Below are 17,757 nucleotides of genomic sequence, written 5' to 3' on the forward strand. Positions count from 1 at the left end.
GTGGCAAGGCAGAGATCCCAAAATTTTGGGCCTTTTGTTTGCGTGTTCAATGGAATGGCTTCTGTACACAACATGAAAAGTGCATGTAATCTTTGCTCCCATTTTCACCAGAACTCCAAGACCTTATGAGCTGAGGACAGGAATCATGCCACTCTCCTCAGAACAATGATATCCCTTTGTCGGGAGCAGATCTGGAGTTTGAAGGGATTTTGACACACAGAGAGATATACAATCTCGACTAAACAAGGAGATACATGTGCTCAAATCTTTTGTTTTTTCTTTACTTCCAGATTATAGAGCTGAAAAGGCTGCTCTGACTGTCTTGTCAGCTTGAGGAGACTGCAGAGTCAGGGCATAAGGTTATAATTGCAGAGGGCATTAAGACTCCTCTTGTGGAACTTCTGGTGCCTTGGGAAATCTTTACTTTCTGAGTTACTGAAGTGGACAACTGCTGAATGAAGAAAAAAAAGTAAAGGAGGGGTGGGGGGAAGAGGCTGTCCAGAAAGCAGCAATGCAGACCCCGTAGCTCATGCTGACTTGCTGAACAGGATTCACTTCAGCTTTCTCACCTGAGGACTCCTGCTAAGGACTCCTGGCAGCACACTGATGAACTTTACCCAGAGTGGGGCAGGAAGGCTTCTTGTTCTCCCACCTCCCCTGGAACACAGAGGCTCTGCATTCCCCTTCAGTCAGAGAAATGCCTCCATCACAATTCTTCTACTACCTGGTGGCATGCTCCAGCCACCGTGACTACCTCGGAGTTTACTCACGCCAGAGGTATTTCCATGGCCATATGAAGGGCAGACTCACGGCTCAGGGCATCACCCCTGGTTTCTGGCAAAGTTCAGGCAGTTTTCTATCCATGACCGGACAGTGGTGGCATTAAAGTGGGAAGCTGGAACCTACATTCTGAGAACATCGCTTGCATTGAGGTAATTAGAAGACTTAGAAGGGTGCTTAGTGGGACTTCACATCATAGAATGGGTAGATTTGAAGTCTATGGAATCTGATTGTTATTTGGCACTTAGACAATCTGCTTAAATCTCTGTTTAGGTGGAATTTAAGCCTTATGAGTTTTACCCAAAATAAGCAGCTCACAAGCAATTAGTGTCACATATTGGTTTCTAGCAGATGGAAAACATTAGACTGAGAATAACTTTGTGGAAGTTGTGGCTTGCCTAACTGCCTCCTAAGATAAAGGCACTACTAGCCTTAACTTTTCTGCTGGATTGACTTCTCTGTGCGCACGTGTGCGTGCATGTAACTGTGTGTGTGTAAATTAGGAGCTTCACATTCTCAGTAAATAGCACCAGCAAATGGAAGTTGGTAATATTAACTCTGTCAAGGCTCAGTATTGATCCTCAACAGCTCAGTGAAATGCAAGCCTGAGACTGCAGCCCGCTAGCACTAATAATTAAACTGGTTAGCAATATGGAGCTGCCACTCAGATTCAGACTTATAATGAAATTGTTTAAGGAAAGAAAAAAAGAAAAGAGATAGATCAAGTGTGAATACAAGTCTGTGGGCTGGATCTCCTTTGGAAACTGTTTCTTACAGAGCTCAGCTATTATTGCCTTTATTATTACTTCATTTAACTCCTTTGTCATTAGATTTTTTTCTGTACAATTCCAGGTGGAGGCAGACAGACGTATTTTTTCTTGTTTTACTCCAATTTACTGCTTTGTTCAGTGAATGGGGTGCTTAACTGTCTACTCTTATGATGGCTGGAGCTCTTCTAGGCCAACCTAGTCTATCAGGTGTGGCATCCCTGATTGTTTGTGTATCACTAAACTAAAGTAGCCATACGATTGAAGAGAGGTGCCTACTGTTTATTTTCAGCCAATTATATCAGGAAGTTCGAGCTTTGCTGACTTATATCAAACAATTGCCCTATAATGCTGGTGTGAAGATTTTTTTTTGCCACCAGTGATTTTTATGGAATAGCAATATCTTTCTCCAGTGTATCACTGTGATTTGGATTTTTTGCCTCTCTGTTGCAAATATATGCTGGTTGATGTTGTCACATGTCAAAATATTCAGTGAGATATGAACTGCGTCAGCAGGACTGGTCTCTTCCCTGGTGCTGCACGTTCCAGCACAGTTTATGAAATATTATACGCAGATCAATATTTAATGGACACATTATATTGTCAAGAAAAGAGAGCTTCCTATTCAAATTGAAGCTACTTTGTCTAGAGAGTGATAGGGAAAAAAATGACCCTCTTATTAAAGAGAGAATCCTCATTCTTACACTTGGGCTGTAGAAAGGCTCTTTTGTACTGTCCAGGTAACAAGTGATGGCAAAAAGTGGCAAAAGGAGGTAAGGCACCTAGTTTTGCAGTGAAGCATCTTCATATTTCAAACATTAAATATATACTGACTGTAATATTGAAATCAGCACCTGTATCCCTACTATTAGGATCACTGCCTGATGTGTATCTATGCAAAGACCACCTGAAGAAGGGGAAGACCTAGGTCTGGTGGGTAATTAAAAAGCAGAGACAATGGTGGAGGTAGTGAGTCAAGGTGTAAAGCAGCACCCTTGGGTTTGTTTAAGGAAAGAATTGACTTGTTCAGTGGGGTGGGGAGAGCATATCTTGAGTGAATGTAAAGCCCCTGTGTTCAGAGGAGAGGCTCTGCCCTGTGAGCAAACAGCGATAGGCATCAGTTTTCATGTGTGAGGCGTACCTTGTCACAGGGCATATGTTTTTAGCAAAATTATCTTTTTCCTCTCATGCAGTAGTAGGCAGTGACCAGGAAAGAATTGGCTTCCCCGGCAAATGCGACCCCTACTAATGTAAGAGGCACTGTCCTGGAGGATTTCTAGTGATTTTGTCACACCTTAAAATTATATATACATTGAGACCAAGTCTATCTTGACAATACAGCCAGAGTGTGCCGCAAACCATCTTACCTTTGCTGTTGCCATCGGGTCCCCGAAGGATTGTGCACTCCTCAATGTTGCCAAATGCCTCGAATAGCCTGCGCACATCGTCTTCCGACTGCTGCTTATTGAGCATGCCCACAAAGAGTTTTCTATCTTCTGGAACAAAATAAAGAGATGCTTACCATATTTTAGGAGAGATGTGAAAGCCAAAATGGCTCAGTTTCACATGCAAAACAAATGATGATTTCACTAAGGTGACATATTTCAGAAACTGCTAGTTATTTCAGGTGTCTGGCTCAAAAAACCTTAATAACATCTGACTTTCAAAGAGTATTTGAAAATAATTTGGCAATTTAAAAAGAAAATTAAAAAAAAGCCACAAACCAAAAGGGTTTGTTTATACATAAAATCTTTAACTGCTTCTCAAAATGTAGGCACTTAAGTCTTCCAAATCAGCTTTTTCCGATCAATTTTTGCAGTCAGCTTGCAGTAACTGAAATGACAACATTGCTCAGACTGCTATCCAAGAGGAATGTAGATAAAGATAGCATATAGAAATAAAGTCCAAATGAAAAATAACAAGTTAGTAGCCCTTGCAATACTAAATAAGTTGCAGGAAAAAAATGTTTAACATACGCTGTGTTAAATCGGGATATAACGGAAGCCACAGCCTGTAAATGGAGATTTGTCATTCATACCCACTCACAGACACATACCTACAAGTTTGGATGAGATTTTTAATGCATTTTTGAAGTTCATTTGAAGTAAGCCCACATTTTTGAAACATATATTGTTTTTTTGAAACATAACGTAAACTTGTATGATTACTAATATCTGAGAGAGATCAAGCAGGTGGTGTTTCATATCAAAGCAGGATGTGGTCTGCTAGTAGATAATTGTATTTTAAATAAGGAAGGCTATTTATACTTGGAGTTATACCAAGTATGGAGATCTTCATTTAAGAATGAAACACCTTCAGATAATGTCGGTAAAACCAGACCAAACTAACTACTGCCAAGTTGGTACAAATATCTCAGAGAGCACTGAATGATGCCTTTTATCCAATTTATGTTCAGAGACTTGTACCATTAGATCAAGGGGGAAAAGAAAGAAATTAACATAGTTTACATTGTGTATGTATACAGGCCATTTGCACGTGATTCATAAATATCTTATTTATTATTCATTAAACACTATGTAAATGTGAGAACCAAGGATTTTTTTCACAGTAGTTTACAGAGCAGATGTCACTAATTTGATGAAATAAATAAATAAATAAATAAATAGATTTTTAAATTTATTTCTATTTAGTGCACATGTTAACCTAAAGCTGAACAAAGTATTGGTTTGCAAAAACCCTTTTCTGGCTGACTAATTGAACAATTTATGTAACTTTTGTTCACCAAGAAATCATTGGTGTAGGTAATCTGTTCTGCTTCACCCAGTGTTTGATCAAAATTCCCTTCTTCGTGATGCACCTGCAAATCGGCAAATTATTTTATAGCCTTTGATGACGATAATTTTTCATGCAGTGGATATTGAGGGAGGATATTAAGCTGTTTTAGTCCTGCAGTAGAGTTATCCACATGAACGACAAGTGTACCGCCCACAGAAAATGAGGATTTTTGTTGCCTTCACTTAGGCTGCTAAGTGGTAGGAAAAATAGGTTGAAAAGGGTACACATGCAGTACCGATAGTGAAGAAAAGGTGGAGATAGCCTTCTGAATAGACAGGTCAGAAGCAAGAAATATGCTTACTTTATACTGAAATTGATTAAACAAAGGAACGTCTCGAGGTCTTTGCTGGCATCGCAAAGATCAGGCTTCAGTGATGATTGTCCCCACCTCAAGAGGAGGCGCTTTGGACATTTGGAAGGTTTATTTTCTTGTTGGTCAAAATGACCTGAAAATAAGACACTCAGAGCTGAGGCATTAGCCTTAGAAAGGCAGCCACTGAAGTTGAGTGTGTGTTCCATGGTGTGTCTGTAAGTCTAGGACTAGACAAAGCCTTAGAGAAAAACGCCAGTCCAGACTCCAATTGTTGTCCAGATACTGGAGGGGAACCTGCCCAGCAAGTGAGATCAGCTGTCCTGGAAGATGGGAGATATGTTAGGAAGGGGGCAGAGCAATGGGAATGAACTGGGAAAGCCACCAACAAAAGGTTTTGTCTTGAAAGTTGCATGTAGTAAATATTTCCAGCACAGAGGAAGCGCCTGTTATACTGTACTTTACACAGTTTCCCCTGTTTGAGATAAGCTGCATCAGCAAAAGCACTCCTATAGCTGTATAACTGTATTTTCACTAGGCTTTTTGCTAATATAAATGTATCATTAAAAAAAAAATCACATCCCTCCTCTGTCAGCAAAACTCTCTAGTGTGGAACTGTGCTGAAACTGCCTTGTCTGGTTTAGTTTATGCAAAGCTAAAACCAAGTGTTTTAAGAAACATTTAATTTTATATTCTTTTTTTTTTTTCCTTTTTTTTCATTTTAGCTTCCTTTCCTGCATCTCTGCAGGACACTAGGAGTGCTATAGCCTGTCTTCAAAGGTATCTGGCAGAAGATGTGGAGCTTTGGTCAGCTTCCCACAAGATGGACATCAGACAATCAGAAACAGGCTCTGCCAAGGGTGAGGACCACACTTCCCAGTGACTGCTGGTTCAGCTGCTCCAGGGAAGGTGGCATGAAGGCACCTCCTATGGCCATGCAGGGCTCAGTGCTGACTGGACATCGCCTCCAGCCCTAACTCCAAATCAGTGTCCTGTCTCCCTCCTGGAAAACTGTGCCTTAGGTTGTCAGGGGAATAATTTGTCACATCTGCCATCACAGAAATATACGCAATCACACACTCGGCTGATATAAAATGAGTCAGTTTAACAAGATTTTTTCTCTGAGAGGTTCTTCTAACAAAGTGCTGCATTTACCTTTCATGTCTCAGCCCTGCCAGGAAGCTCAGCAGCATGTTTTAACAACATCTCTCACACATCTTGAGTGAAAAGAGGGAGGGAAGGGTCCAGCAACTGGGACCATTCAGTGGGTTCCTTGTCTTGCCTAATGAGTTTATCCTCTGATGGATTTGTACAAGCCTCTTACACACTGGGTGCCCCTGTATGGTGCTCTTCCAGGTCCCAAACACAAAGGTGACATGCCAGACACCATGGCAACTACTTCTGCTCTGTAAATATGTCTGAACAAGGCCATGAGACTGCCAGAATAAAAGGAAGAGGGGATATACTGGTGTCAGTGGGATGTGCACACCACAGGTAATCTGCACCATATCTTACCAGTATCCTCAAATGAGAATGGAGGGCAGTACCTTGCTGTACTACCACTCAGGCCACTCAACATCCTACAGAAACTAGAGTTCTAGGCTGCACATGAACCTGGGGTTGTCTCCAGATCAAGCTGTCCCTGAACCTCACCAGTTGTAGAGTCCATTCCTATCACACATGGTCCACTCCTATCACCCTGCTAAGTCCTATCTTTCCTTCTCTTTCAGCAAGACACTACCCCTGATCTGTGTGCCTCAGTTCCCACATTTGAATTTCAGAGCACTGGCCAGAATCAGTCCCCTATGACCTCCATCGCCAGACCCGCTCTTCACTTCAGACTGTGGGAATGAGGGGTCAAAAACCTTCAGACAAGGCCCCCTGTGATTTGGGTGTAGGGCAGAGTGAATATACAGTCAAGGGGACAGAAGTACCATTCTTCGGACCACAAAAGAAGGACAGAAAGATACTGGGTAGGAGCTCATGATTTGGGGTGTCCCAGCGTGGGTTGTGGGCATGACTGTGTGGTCCACCCTGAGCAGACCCATGGCCATGAAAGGGGGAGTGGTACCCTGCAGTACCATCCTATCTTTTGCACAACAGAGGTGAGCAGCCATCAGGAGCAGCCTTTGTCTCCTCCCTATGAGGGAAATCAAAACAGTGATCTTACTGAACATGTCTAAGAACAGATGTGATAAAACCCTGTTCTATAGAGCTTCCTCAAGGCCACAAATGGCAATGCATCAAGTATTGATGCACACCTGAGCATGTCCCCTTTGCTTTTGTCAGGAAGGGCCTGTCTAGGTTTCTGTCTATCGCATACACCAAACCAACATTTTCAGTTTCTATCTCACACCCGAATACTACATGTTAGTGAAGAAAACTCACTAACCTTGCTGTAGAGGCAGCCCTTAACAGCAGCAGCAGTCTGAGCAGTGACACTGCCCCACAGTGTGGAGTCGGAATTTGGTGTCCCTGTAAGACTCTTATTCACACTTTTTTGTTTTAACTCATTACTGTTCACCCCAGTATGAGTGTTTCTCCACAATCTAAGTCCATCATGCCTGCTTGGCCCATTGAAATAACCATGGATGGCTATTTCTCTGTGCTGTGGTGGCCATAAGAGCTGAGAAGGTTTCTGCTAGAGCACCATAAAGCCCTTATCATGAGTGACCAGAGCACTCCCATAATATTGACAATTAAATTCAACTCAAGTCTACTCTGTTTTGCCATCAACAAAAAACAGGAGCCAGCACTCCCTGTTCCTCCCAGAAAGATGGGTAGAGAAAGAAAAGCCAAGCAATGGCAAACCAGCTGTCCTTGGTGACATTTCTAATATCTCCATAAAACTAGGCTTCCAATACATCATCTATAAATCTCCCCAGCTGTGTTTATACGAAGCCTCAGCACCTTCCCCAGTGTAAATAGGGGTTAAATTATTCCCTGTTCTATTTTTATTTAAATGTTATGTTTCTATGATAAGCGTAAGGCAGAGGTGTCAGACGGTCCCGGGGAAGGAGACAGCACGCATGAAAGGTGAAATAATAGAGCATTACAAACCAAGTGCTGAGAGGAGACGGGAAGGGGGACACAGGAGTGAGGGGGAGAAGGGGGAGGACAGGCACTAATTAAAGAGACAGAAGGGACAATGAGATGCAGGATGTTTGACCCTCTGTGGAGCAAAAGGACAAGTACAAGAATCACAGCAATTGTGGAGGGACTAGGAGAAAATTAGGGTCACTCACAGAGAGACATGACACAGGTTTGTGTTTATCCAGATAGCTCTCGCTAATGTATGTGTGTGCATGGGGGTACATTTAGATAAGAGTATATAAATACACTTGTGTTCTTGTATTCGTCATGCAAAACAAAGAGGTTGAATCCTTGTATCAGGAAAGCATAAGCCAGCTTTACCATCTAGAACATTACATTGAAGGCCTTGGAAGTAAAGGGGGACAGGTCTACCACCTTCGTGGCCCAAGCTAATCAGAAGGGTGATCACTATGGTCCCTTCTAGCCACGAAACCCCTTATTCTAAAACCTCTGTGCCTCCCTATTTCATACCGAGTTCATTGCCAGGGCATCACACATGGATAGTGTGTGTTCTTTGTGCAAGAACAAAACTGGTGTTTGCATATTTCTGTATGGGAACAAGCATCTTCTGTATGCACATGGTATTTACCAGAGTGCCTCTCTGATGTTACTCTATGCCTTGGCTTTCTAAACATCAGGACCAGGTTGCTGTATGGCTTTGTTTCAGAAACCAGATGCTAATTAATTCCATTATTTATATAGCTAATAATTATTTGTCCCTGCTGCTATTCCCCCCCCTCCCCAAACATTGTGTGCACACACAGTGAGGGACCAGATGCAGAGCCTCAGTCCAGGCACTGGGAAGGCCTCTAAGCTTATCTCCTTGGCACCACGACAAAACAAACAAGCAGCCCAGAGAAGTTTTCTGTGTAGGTGTGGGTAAGAAGAAAATATCAATGTGTATGACCAAGTGGCATATCTGTGAGAGAGGGTGCATAAAGTAGAGAGGATCTTCCTTGCCCACGCTCCTGACTGGTCTTCAGCAGAGAAGGGAGAGGAGGAGATGGAAGCTGAGGGTTTCCATCGTAGAATTATACAGAATCATTGAATGGTTTTGGTTAGACGAGATCTTTAAAAGTCATCTAGTCCAACTGCCCTGCAATGAGTAGGGATGTCTTTGACTGGATCAGGTTGCTCAGAGCCCCATCCAACCTGACCTTGAATGTTTCCAGGAATGAGGGATCCACTACCTCTCTGGGCAACCTGTGCCAGTATTCTACCACCTTCATGGCAAAATTTTCTTCCTTATATCTAGCCTGAATCTCCCCTCTTATAGTTTAAAAACTTTACCCCTTTTGCTGTCACTACTGGTCCTGTTAAAAGGTTTGTCCCCGTCTTCCTTACAAACTTCTTTTGAGTACCTAAAAGCCACAAAAGGTCTTCCTAGAGCTTTCTCTTCTCCTGGCTGAACAACTCCAGCAGTCTCAGCTTATCCTTATAGGAGAGATGCCCCATCCCTCTGACTTCTTTTGAGACCGTCCTCTGGACCTCCTTCAATGGGTCCGTGTCTTTCCTGTGCCGAGGACTCCAGAGCTGAACATATGACTCCAGAACTGAACATAGGACTCCAGGCGGGGCCTCGTCAAAGTGGAGTATAGGGGCAGAATCACGTCCCTTGACCTCCTAACCATAACTTTTTTGATGCAGCTCAGGATACAGTTGGCTTTCGGGGCTATGAGCACATAGTGATCTGCTTTTCATTCATCAGTACCCCCAAGTCCATGCAGTGGGATCAGGAATCTGACAAAGTCACGGTGGTGAAAAAGAGCTATAAACCTGGGGGTTTTTTTGGACAATCATGGACAACGTATCTTCCTAAAGTCAAAGAAGAAAGGCGGAGCTATCGAGCAGGGAGGTGACTTGGAGGTGTCCCAAACATGATGAAAGTTTGGGTTGAGCTCTGAACTCAAATCTGCAAGCTCAAGCCGTCTCCGCTCTCAAGTCAGAGGACATGGCCACTCCCTTCAACCCATGCTAATCAGGCAGATCAATAGGCTAAAAGCAGGGCATTTCCTGGGGCCGGGGCTGCACACTTCTATTGCCATTTTCACAGCAGTCCTATAGCTCTGTGATGATGATTACAGCCCTTTCCACGGGGGGAAGCGATTACAGATTCTGTTGTAGCTAATTGTAAATTAGCCAATTATCTTCTCTGTGGTACCTTGCTAGAAAATACATGAACCTTGTAAAATGGAGGTGTTTCAAAAATTAGGATGTTTGGGGGGCGGTGGAATACAACAACAACCAAAAGCCCAGGCCACTCTGGAAATAACAGAAACCTATCGCTACCTAGCTCTGAACAATTGCAACTGAACCCTACCTCCACGTGCACAGTTCCTATTTCCTCTCTTTTTCACTCCCCCCCGCCTCATATCAAACAACACCCACAAGGGGCTAATTCTGCTGCAGGCTTTAAAATGTTTGCTGAGTTCACCTGTTCCTTGCAGCTGGGTGTTGTGGGGCATCCCTAATCACATCTTAGCAGGAGTGATGTCTTTGTGCTGATCTCTTCCCCTCCTCCCTCCCTGGTTTGATTTTACTTAACAGATTCTTTATATCCCATACCTTAGCAGATATGATTGCACAGCTGCTGATTTCTGACTGCTGGAGACAGAGGCTTTGAGACACCCAGGCTAAAGACAATAGCAGCTAATCTGAACAGCTGTATGATAGGGACAAGAGCAAACGAATGTAAGCCCAGGTGCGGAAGCATAAATCTCCTCTACAAAGAAGGAACCTCCATTCCGCAGGTGCACTATTCTTCACTGTTCCATCCAAAAAAAACCTAGTTTGAAGGATTTCTCTTGTTTAATTGTTTGGCTGCACTCTAGGCCTTGACTTGGGCATAGATCCTCTCTACAGAGTGAAAGAACAGCTGTAGGAGGGATAGCAGGTCTGTCTGACTCAGTGTGCTGCCTCTGAAATGGCCAATTGCAGATGACTAGGAAAGAGCATAAGAACAGGGTAAGCAATTACGTTAACCCCCAAATATATTCTCCTAAAATCTAGTGCACATTTTTTTCATATGTAATAGTTACTGAATTGTCTTTCTTTGGTGTAACTGTTCAGTAGGCTTTTGAGCCCATGTGAATGGTAAGCATCCGCCATATCTTGCATCAAGACTTTCTGCAGCTTAACCATGAGTTTGTTAGGAACTGCTTCTTTTTTGTTTAGTTTCAACATGTCAGAAACCATTTTCAACTAACAGGTCCTAGATTTTGTTTTGGAACAGAGTGGAAATCACTTCTGATACAGTTATGGAAGAGTGGACCCATGAGGACGTGCAAGGACTTGGCCAAAGCTTCTGTCTGTAAATTTCAGACTGGTATTTGGGACCCCTGGGTCCTGTCTCAAGCTATGCTCTGGATATTGTGGAAGGAAAAATAGCTTTTCCCTTAGTGTGGTTTGTTATTCCTGGTACCAGAGAGATGGATGACCATGCAGTTACTGTTATAAAGTACTTACAATACATCTCTGCCAAGGACAGTGGCCTCAGTGGAAATATGGGCTACATAAATTACCCAGTTCAAAAAGAAGCCTCAGTTTCCCCATTTGCAAAGAGAATAATTGGTGCTTGCACCAGGCAAAATTGGGCATTGCTGAGTTTCCTCTGTGCTTATCACAAGCCAGGAATACAGGAACCTCAGGATGGTGATCACATCTATGGCTGAACCCTGTGATGGTTTCTATGAGATTTAGGTGGCTGGAACTTCCCCAACTCCTGGTTCAAGCAATAAGAGTCTCTGGTGAGGGCAAGTCAAGGCAGGGTTCAGTTCTGAATGGAAGACACTGCTTTTGCAAATAACATGTGAGTGCATGTAGTCTGTTTTTGCAAATAAAATGTGGATCTTTGAGTCATCTCCTAGGGACAGATTTTCATGTCCTGCAACAGCGTGGTCCCTAAAGACAGTGCCACAGTGATCTAGGTGTTTGTGTCCAAGGGAACACAGATGTTGGCTGTTGTTAACCCTTTAATATGAAAAAAAATTAACTTGTTGCCAACAGGTACACTGAAGTCTGAGATGATGTTTTTAAATTAAATATGTCTTGACCTATTCTGTGCTTTCAGAGCCCTCATCTATACTACTACAGTATACTATTATCCTCCTGAGCAGAGAGACTTGCTTGATGGGGAACTGGAAGAGATCTTCAGTTTATAGCAGCTGTTAAACCATGTCCAGAAATTGTTTTGGGAGAGCAGTCATATAAACAGGATGCCTAAAGTGTAGAGCTAGGACAAAAAATTGGATGGATATGGAGAAGAAAGTTCAGACCAGGAGGATAAATGCTGTCTGGCCTTGGATGGCCTGTGCTGCTGTGGCAAGACCTGCTACCTATCTGCACTGAATTGAAAGCCAAACTTAAACCTACAGAATCTGGACAATTCAGATGAAAGCACGCTCAGACTTCCTCTGCGCAGATATAGCTTAGGTTATGAACAAAACTTAGGCAACAGGCCAAGCGAACCCTGCCATGAAGACACAGCCTAAATGATTCTTTTAACAGCAGAATCTTCTTGTACAGCTGAGAATATTATAACCCCAAGACAAATATCAGTAGTTCTGACTTGCTGAACAGTGCCGTCACAACTGTCCATTGCCAAGAGATGCTATTCCCTGTGCAAATCTTAAATGACAGGTTTTATGGTGTTTGATATTGAGCTGGGAAAACAACTCACAATGACCCGCTTTATTAGTAGCCCTTGCTTAGGAAAGCTGGTGGTGAGAGCAGTCTGAAGCCTGCTGTCATGCAAAGCACAAAGACTCTTCCTGATTTGTGCCTGGCAGATCATAATTCTTCCAAGTTTATTCATTATCTGAAACACCCAACTGGAATATGGCTGTGAAAGATTCATGAGATGATGCTTTTTAGGAAGAGACTCTGGAGTGAAAAATCTGATTTTTCTAAATTCAGTGTGCAGCACAAACAACCACTTTCTCTTCACCGTACCTCCACAAGAGGAAGAATATCTGAATTCAAATAGGCCTCCCAATCATGAAAAAAAAAAAAATCACAACACTTTGCTTAGATATTAGCAAATAATAAATGTGCTTACTGTTCTCATTTTCCAGGAACACCCTGGAAATGTTCACGGCAGAAAAACACCGAAGCAGACCCAGCATCAAAGTAGGGAGCAGTGCAGCTGTGCTGTAACTAAATTTTGTAGGATTTTCCATGACTGCATGGCTTTCTCTTTCCTGCAAATATATGGATGTTTTCCTGGTCCAGCATGATAGATTTCCCACAGAAGAAGGAGTTGAAGGAGACTATCTTGTACTATCAAATGACACCTCAAACAAGCACTGAATTGCATCGTGTTTTTACACTCATCTTTCAGGGACAGCTCAGATTTGGATACAACTCCTACAGCCTTTGGTTCTGGGGGATTTAACACATCTTAATTCCCTTTTCACTTTGTGGCCACATAAGGCTGAGGCTGAGCCTGAAGGGCCATTTGGTTTTCACGCTTATTGAGAGCAAAGCTTAGAACCTTCTTGACAAACTCCGCAGGGTCAATGGTGTCAAGGCTGGTATGTCAGGAAAATAAGTTTCAGTTCCTAAACTCATCTCGCTGGTGACCTGTCAGGAGTTTGAAACCCTTTCCAGAAGCCTAGAAGGCCAGGACATTAATCCGTGGTAGCACTCCAGCCTTGAGCACTGAGGACTGTTGGAACAGCAAAGACATGAGCAGGAAGAGGGGTGGGAAGGACATATTTTCTCTTGCAGGAGCTGTGACGACATTTCAGATCAAATTAAACTTCAGTTTTTAAAGACTTCAGTGGAGGTAATTGAAACACTTCCTCACAATTGCCTGAACCTAAGTGTTATCTCTCTTTTCCTCTGTATATCATTCCTTTTCCCCCAAGCCTGAGACAGCCCTGCACGGCCACAGCCTCCTTAATATTAAAGACGGTGATTAAATGGGATTCGCCAAAAGACAAAGGGCTGAAAACCTGCCAATTGTTAATCCCTCTTTCGCTGTGCTTAAAAATTCCATTTCCTTCATTTGAAGGAAGGGGGGGAGAAAAGAGAATTATACGCCTATGTCTAATTTAAATTCTGGCGTCGCGGGTCCTGTTCCCTTCTCCCTCTCTTGACGTCTGAATATATTCCTTTATTACCATTATTACAGCTTTCTGATTGCATTAAAATTCATCCACACGCTTCTCTCCACATTCCACTTTTCTTTTGCCAGTTTTTTTGCTAATTCCCTTTTTCTCTCCCCCTTTCTCTTCGCACTTTCAAATAATACAGAATGTCATTAAAGATCTCCATAAAATACCTCAACTCCTTTCTCTCTTGCTTTTATAAACTTGCTGGCTTCCTTCCTTTCCATCCCCTTGTCTACAAACAAAGAAAATGAAGGAGAGGCAAAAGAATACAATAATAATAAAGGAATCCAAGCAGCATGTCTCATAGGTCTCAATAACACCTTTCCTACACTGTACAGCTCTAGTCCTAACGTTCACTTCAGTTATGAAGCTGTATTTCACACAGAAGTTTTGTATATTATGTTTTTAATGCCTGTACCTGGAATCTGCAGCTAAAATCAAAAGTGGTGTGTGCTAGGCTGTGTGCATATGCATGGAAAGAAGCAGTCCTGCCTGCAACTATAAACAGAAAAATGAGGTTGAAAATAGAAATATAATTTCACTGTGCTTTACAGAGCAACAGCTGAAATCCTATAAGGATTTGCTGATGGATGTGAGCAGTGGACTTGGGCATGCAGTACATATGCCCAGTTGCAGGTGGTTAGTTCAAGATCTGAACTTAACTGAGATCCACCCATTTAATCCTTTGAACATCCCACTGACTGCAAGGACACCTTACGCGTGACATTTTTTCCCAAGACCGGTTACCTAAAAATATGGTGTATCTTTGCGTAAACCCCTTTATCTACATGGAAGTCCCCATATGAGGATTTTATAGATAAAAATGAAGGTAAGAATTGGGCTCCTCTCTTACATGGAACACCATCTGCCTTATAGGCATTTAAGCTGTAAGATGGAGGAATGACAATAGCGTTAGTGTGCTGAGGCTGGGGTGACTGATTCCCTAACCTGTCCTTGTGACTATCCTAACCCAGCTGCAAGGAAAAAATTACTGTCGTGAAACTTTCATTCATTCTCTACAGTTCTCCACAAGGTGCCTAAGTAGGCTTACTGGTTTGGGGTGGGGGGTTGTTGTCTGTTTATTTATTATTATTATTGTTGCTGTCACCCTCAATTACACTGAAATTATTGAAACTGGATGAAAAATGGAATTTTCTTTCTATGGGAAATACTGATGTCTCAAAGCATGTGCTTTCACTTTGAATTGCAGAGGCCAAAGTACTTGCGAAATGGAGATTCTTCAGTTGTGAATGTTACAAGTTTTTGTCTCAGAGTAATAAAAAGACTTTGTCTAAACAACCTCAAAACATAAAATATATAAAGCAGAATAGCTGTGGTTTTCAGCCAGACAAAGGAGAGTATGTTTTCACATACTATATAAATAAATAAGAGACTTTCTTCCATGGGACATTGCTGAACACAAAAGTCATAAATTAACTCCAAGGGGAATGAGACAGATTAGTAGTGGTTTTGTCCACTCACTGTTGTTAAATATGAAGACCCAGATGCAAAATCTTAGACACTAAAACTCTGTCTGCTGGAAAACAGAGGATACTAAGGGGAGGTTCACTATTTATAAGAGCCCTGTTCTTACTCTATCTCATGGGCACTGCTGGAGCAAGGGATGCTGAACTAAAACCTTTGGTCTAACTCAAACCTGAAGCTTTTAGTTCATAGTGGTTTAATATAACCCAGACTTGAAACAAAATTAATCAAAAAGATCCTGTTAAAATGACAGGTTTGTACCTCCTGAAATGAGAACTTGATAAATTAATTTTTTTTAAAAAAAATGTCGCCTGGCAAAAATCTCATTGAAACAGACCTGTTCCAAGGGAATGCTTTGTCTTTCACAAAACTATACGTTTGGCTAGATAACTGTTCCTCTGAAATGTTTTTGCCAGCTCAACAAATGACCCAGGAAATAAATGGGTCTGCTTCAGGATGCTGCCTGGCAGGATCTGGCTTGACTTATCCACCATTACCCCAAGGTGGGTATGAGAAAGAACATTATATTCCAGTGATGCTACACCAGTGCTTGAAATAAACATCAGGGATCCAGGGTTAACGCTGAAGCTTATTGAAGTTAATGAAGAAGAGTGCCACGAAGCCTTACAGGCTTTGGATCAGACCCTTGATTTGCTGAACTGCTGCTCACTATGTCCCTGCCGCCTCTGGGTATTGCAGATTCTCCTTGATGTAGAATGGTATGTTACACCTCTGCCAGGTGAGGACTGAGCAGAAGGATAGTGAAGCATGAATGATGCTGCTGACACATTTTGGTGTGCTAAGGTCTGGCTTCTGTTTGTATTTCCCTAGTTCTGCTCTGTTTTCTTAGCTTCCTTTCACCACTCTTTTGAAATAAGGAAAAGAAAAACAAAACCCTGAGAAAGATCCAGGACAGACAAAACTCCTCCTTCCTCTGAGGCTTTCCTGCAAACCTGACCCTAAAATAAAATAGCAGTGCAGAGCAGTGAGACAATGCGGGAAAACTGTGACCAGACAATGTGTCCTGAAATGCCGGGCAACAATTGCAGTGCAAAACACAGAGGTTGCAATAAAATTTATAACCAACATACCCACAAACAAACCTTTCTTTAGTGAAATCCAGTACACAACTGGCTGGAAGCAAGGCTTACTGGATTCAGCAAGAAGCAACTCATAGATGTGTGATGACCTGTGTCCTGGTCTGGAGCCCCCAGGCACTTCATGTCCCTGGATATGGGCTTGTTTCAAACTCAGGGGAGACCAATCCTACTCAATGCATTGAGCAGAAGGTCTCTACTCTCACTGGGAAAAGTGAGACTCCTTTGCTGTCACTTGCCATCTCCCCGCAAATGTTTTATTGAAGATTATTTCTTCCACCCACCCTCTCACCCCTCCCGACTCTCAACTCTGACTGGCTTTAAATGCCACTATCATTTCCATCTGCTGACAGAGCTCTTTAACTGCCGCGCCGAATGGCATTCGCTAAAACCAACTAATAGAGGGAAATGAGGTTAACCTTTAAGAAAGGTGAAAATGAGCTGGGTGCTATGCCAGCAGTATGGAATAGTTCATAAACAGTCTCCTGCTGCAGAGGCAGTTTACTCCAGGCGCTGACATTGCTGGTAGTTCCTTTTGCAGGTGGGCTTCAGGGGTTAGCGTGGCCAGGAGGAGGCATGGAACCTCTCTGCTCATACAGTTTAGTCAGCCCTTATCTGACAGGACTGTGAGGACAGTTACACAACTAATCTTTCCTGCTGCTGTCTGCACTCACAGCAAATGTGCATTGGCTGTAGCGGAAGTGTGCAACAAATCGGTGACTTGTACCAGCACAGACTTTCTCCACCATATTCTTCCCCAGGATGCAGGGAGGCTGGAGTGCTCAGGGCCAGCTCCTGCCCTGCCTATCTCCTTGCTTCTTGCCATTGCTCTATTTAAATCCTTCATGGCTCAGCCCAACCCTATGTATTAACTCTCACTGACTGACTTAGGGCTCTGCTTCTGTAGAAGTGGTATTGCTGAGTGGTCCTGCACTCACTGAAGGATCATTACTGTCCTTTTGTTTTCCTTCAGGCTTAATGAACTTTACACCTTGCTCATCCAAGAGTTAGATAAAATCTTGGCTTTAAAGTACAACTTGATCCTGCATGTGCCATTCCTAAGCTTGTTCTTGAGATCCTGTGTTATGTGATGTATGAAAGAGAGCAAATGGGGAGAGCTGAGGACCACAGACCTCCATACAGCATTTCCATGCAAAAACTGCAAGAGGAGATGGATCTCTTAGTCTACATAGAACATTAACAGTGGGTGAGTCTTACAGGAGGGAACTCAATACTTTAGCATCTTGGGTACCATAGGAAGGAGATGCAGCACAATGCCATCCATGACGGGAACAAGACAAATATTTGTTAAGTAA

The 17,757-nt window shown here is 42.7% G+C and overlaps 1 protein-coding gene across 11 annotated transcripts in view; it reads right to left on the bottom strand.

Moving 5' to 3' along the window:
• The window catches only part of CELF4 (CUGBP Elav-like family member 4), a 709,115-nt gene that overhangs the window by 101,653 nt on the left and 589,705 nt on the right, over positions 1-17,757 (bottom strand). For 7 of the 11 annotated variants that reach the window (XR_008447745.1, XR_008447744.1, XM_054054196.1 and 4 more), the window contains exon 4: positions 2,915-3,043. Coding sequence is in view for 9 of the 11 variants with exons in the window: in XM_054054196.1 (XP_053910171.1) it covers positions 2,915-3,043 (129 nt within the window). In the remaining 2 variants the exon portion in view is untranslated. The remainder of the gene's footprint in view (positions 1-2,914; positions 3,044-17,757) is intronic. The other 4 variants (XM_054054197.1, XM_054054195.1, XM_054054194.1 and 1 more) reach the window with 1 other exon arrangement.

Source organism: Cuculus canorus, chromosome Z (assembly GCF_017976375.1).
Source record: "Cuculus canorus isolate bCucCan1 chromosome Z, bCucCan1.pri, whole genome shotgun sequence".
In the NCBI taxonomy this organism is placed as follows: Eukaryota; Metazoa; Chordata; class Aves; order Cuculiformes; family Cuculidae; genus Cuculus; species Cuculus canorus.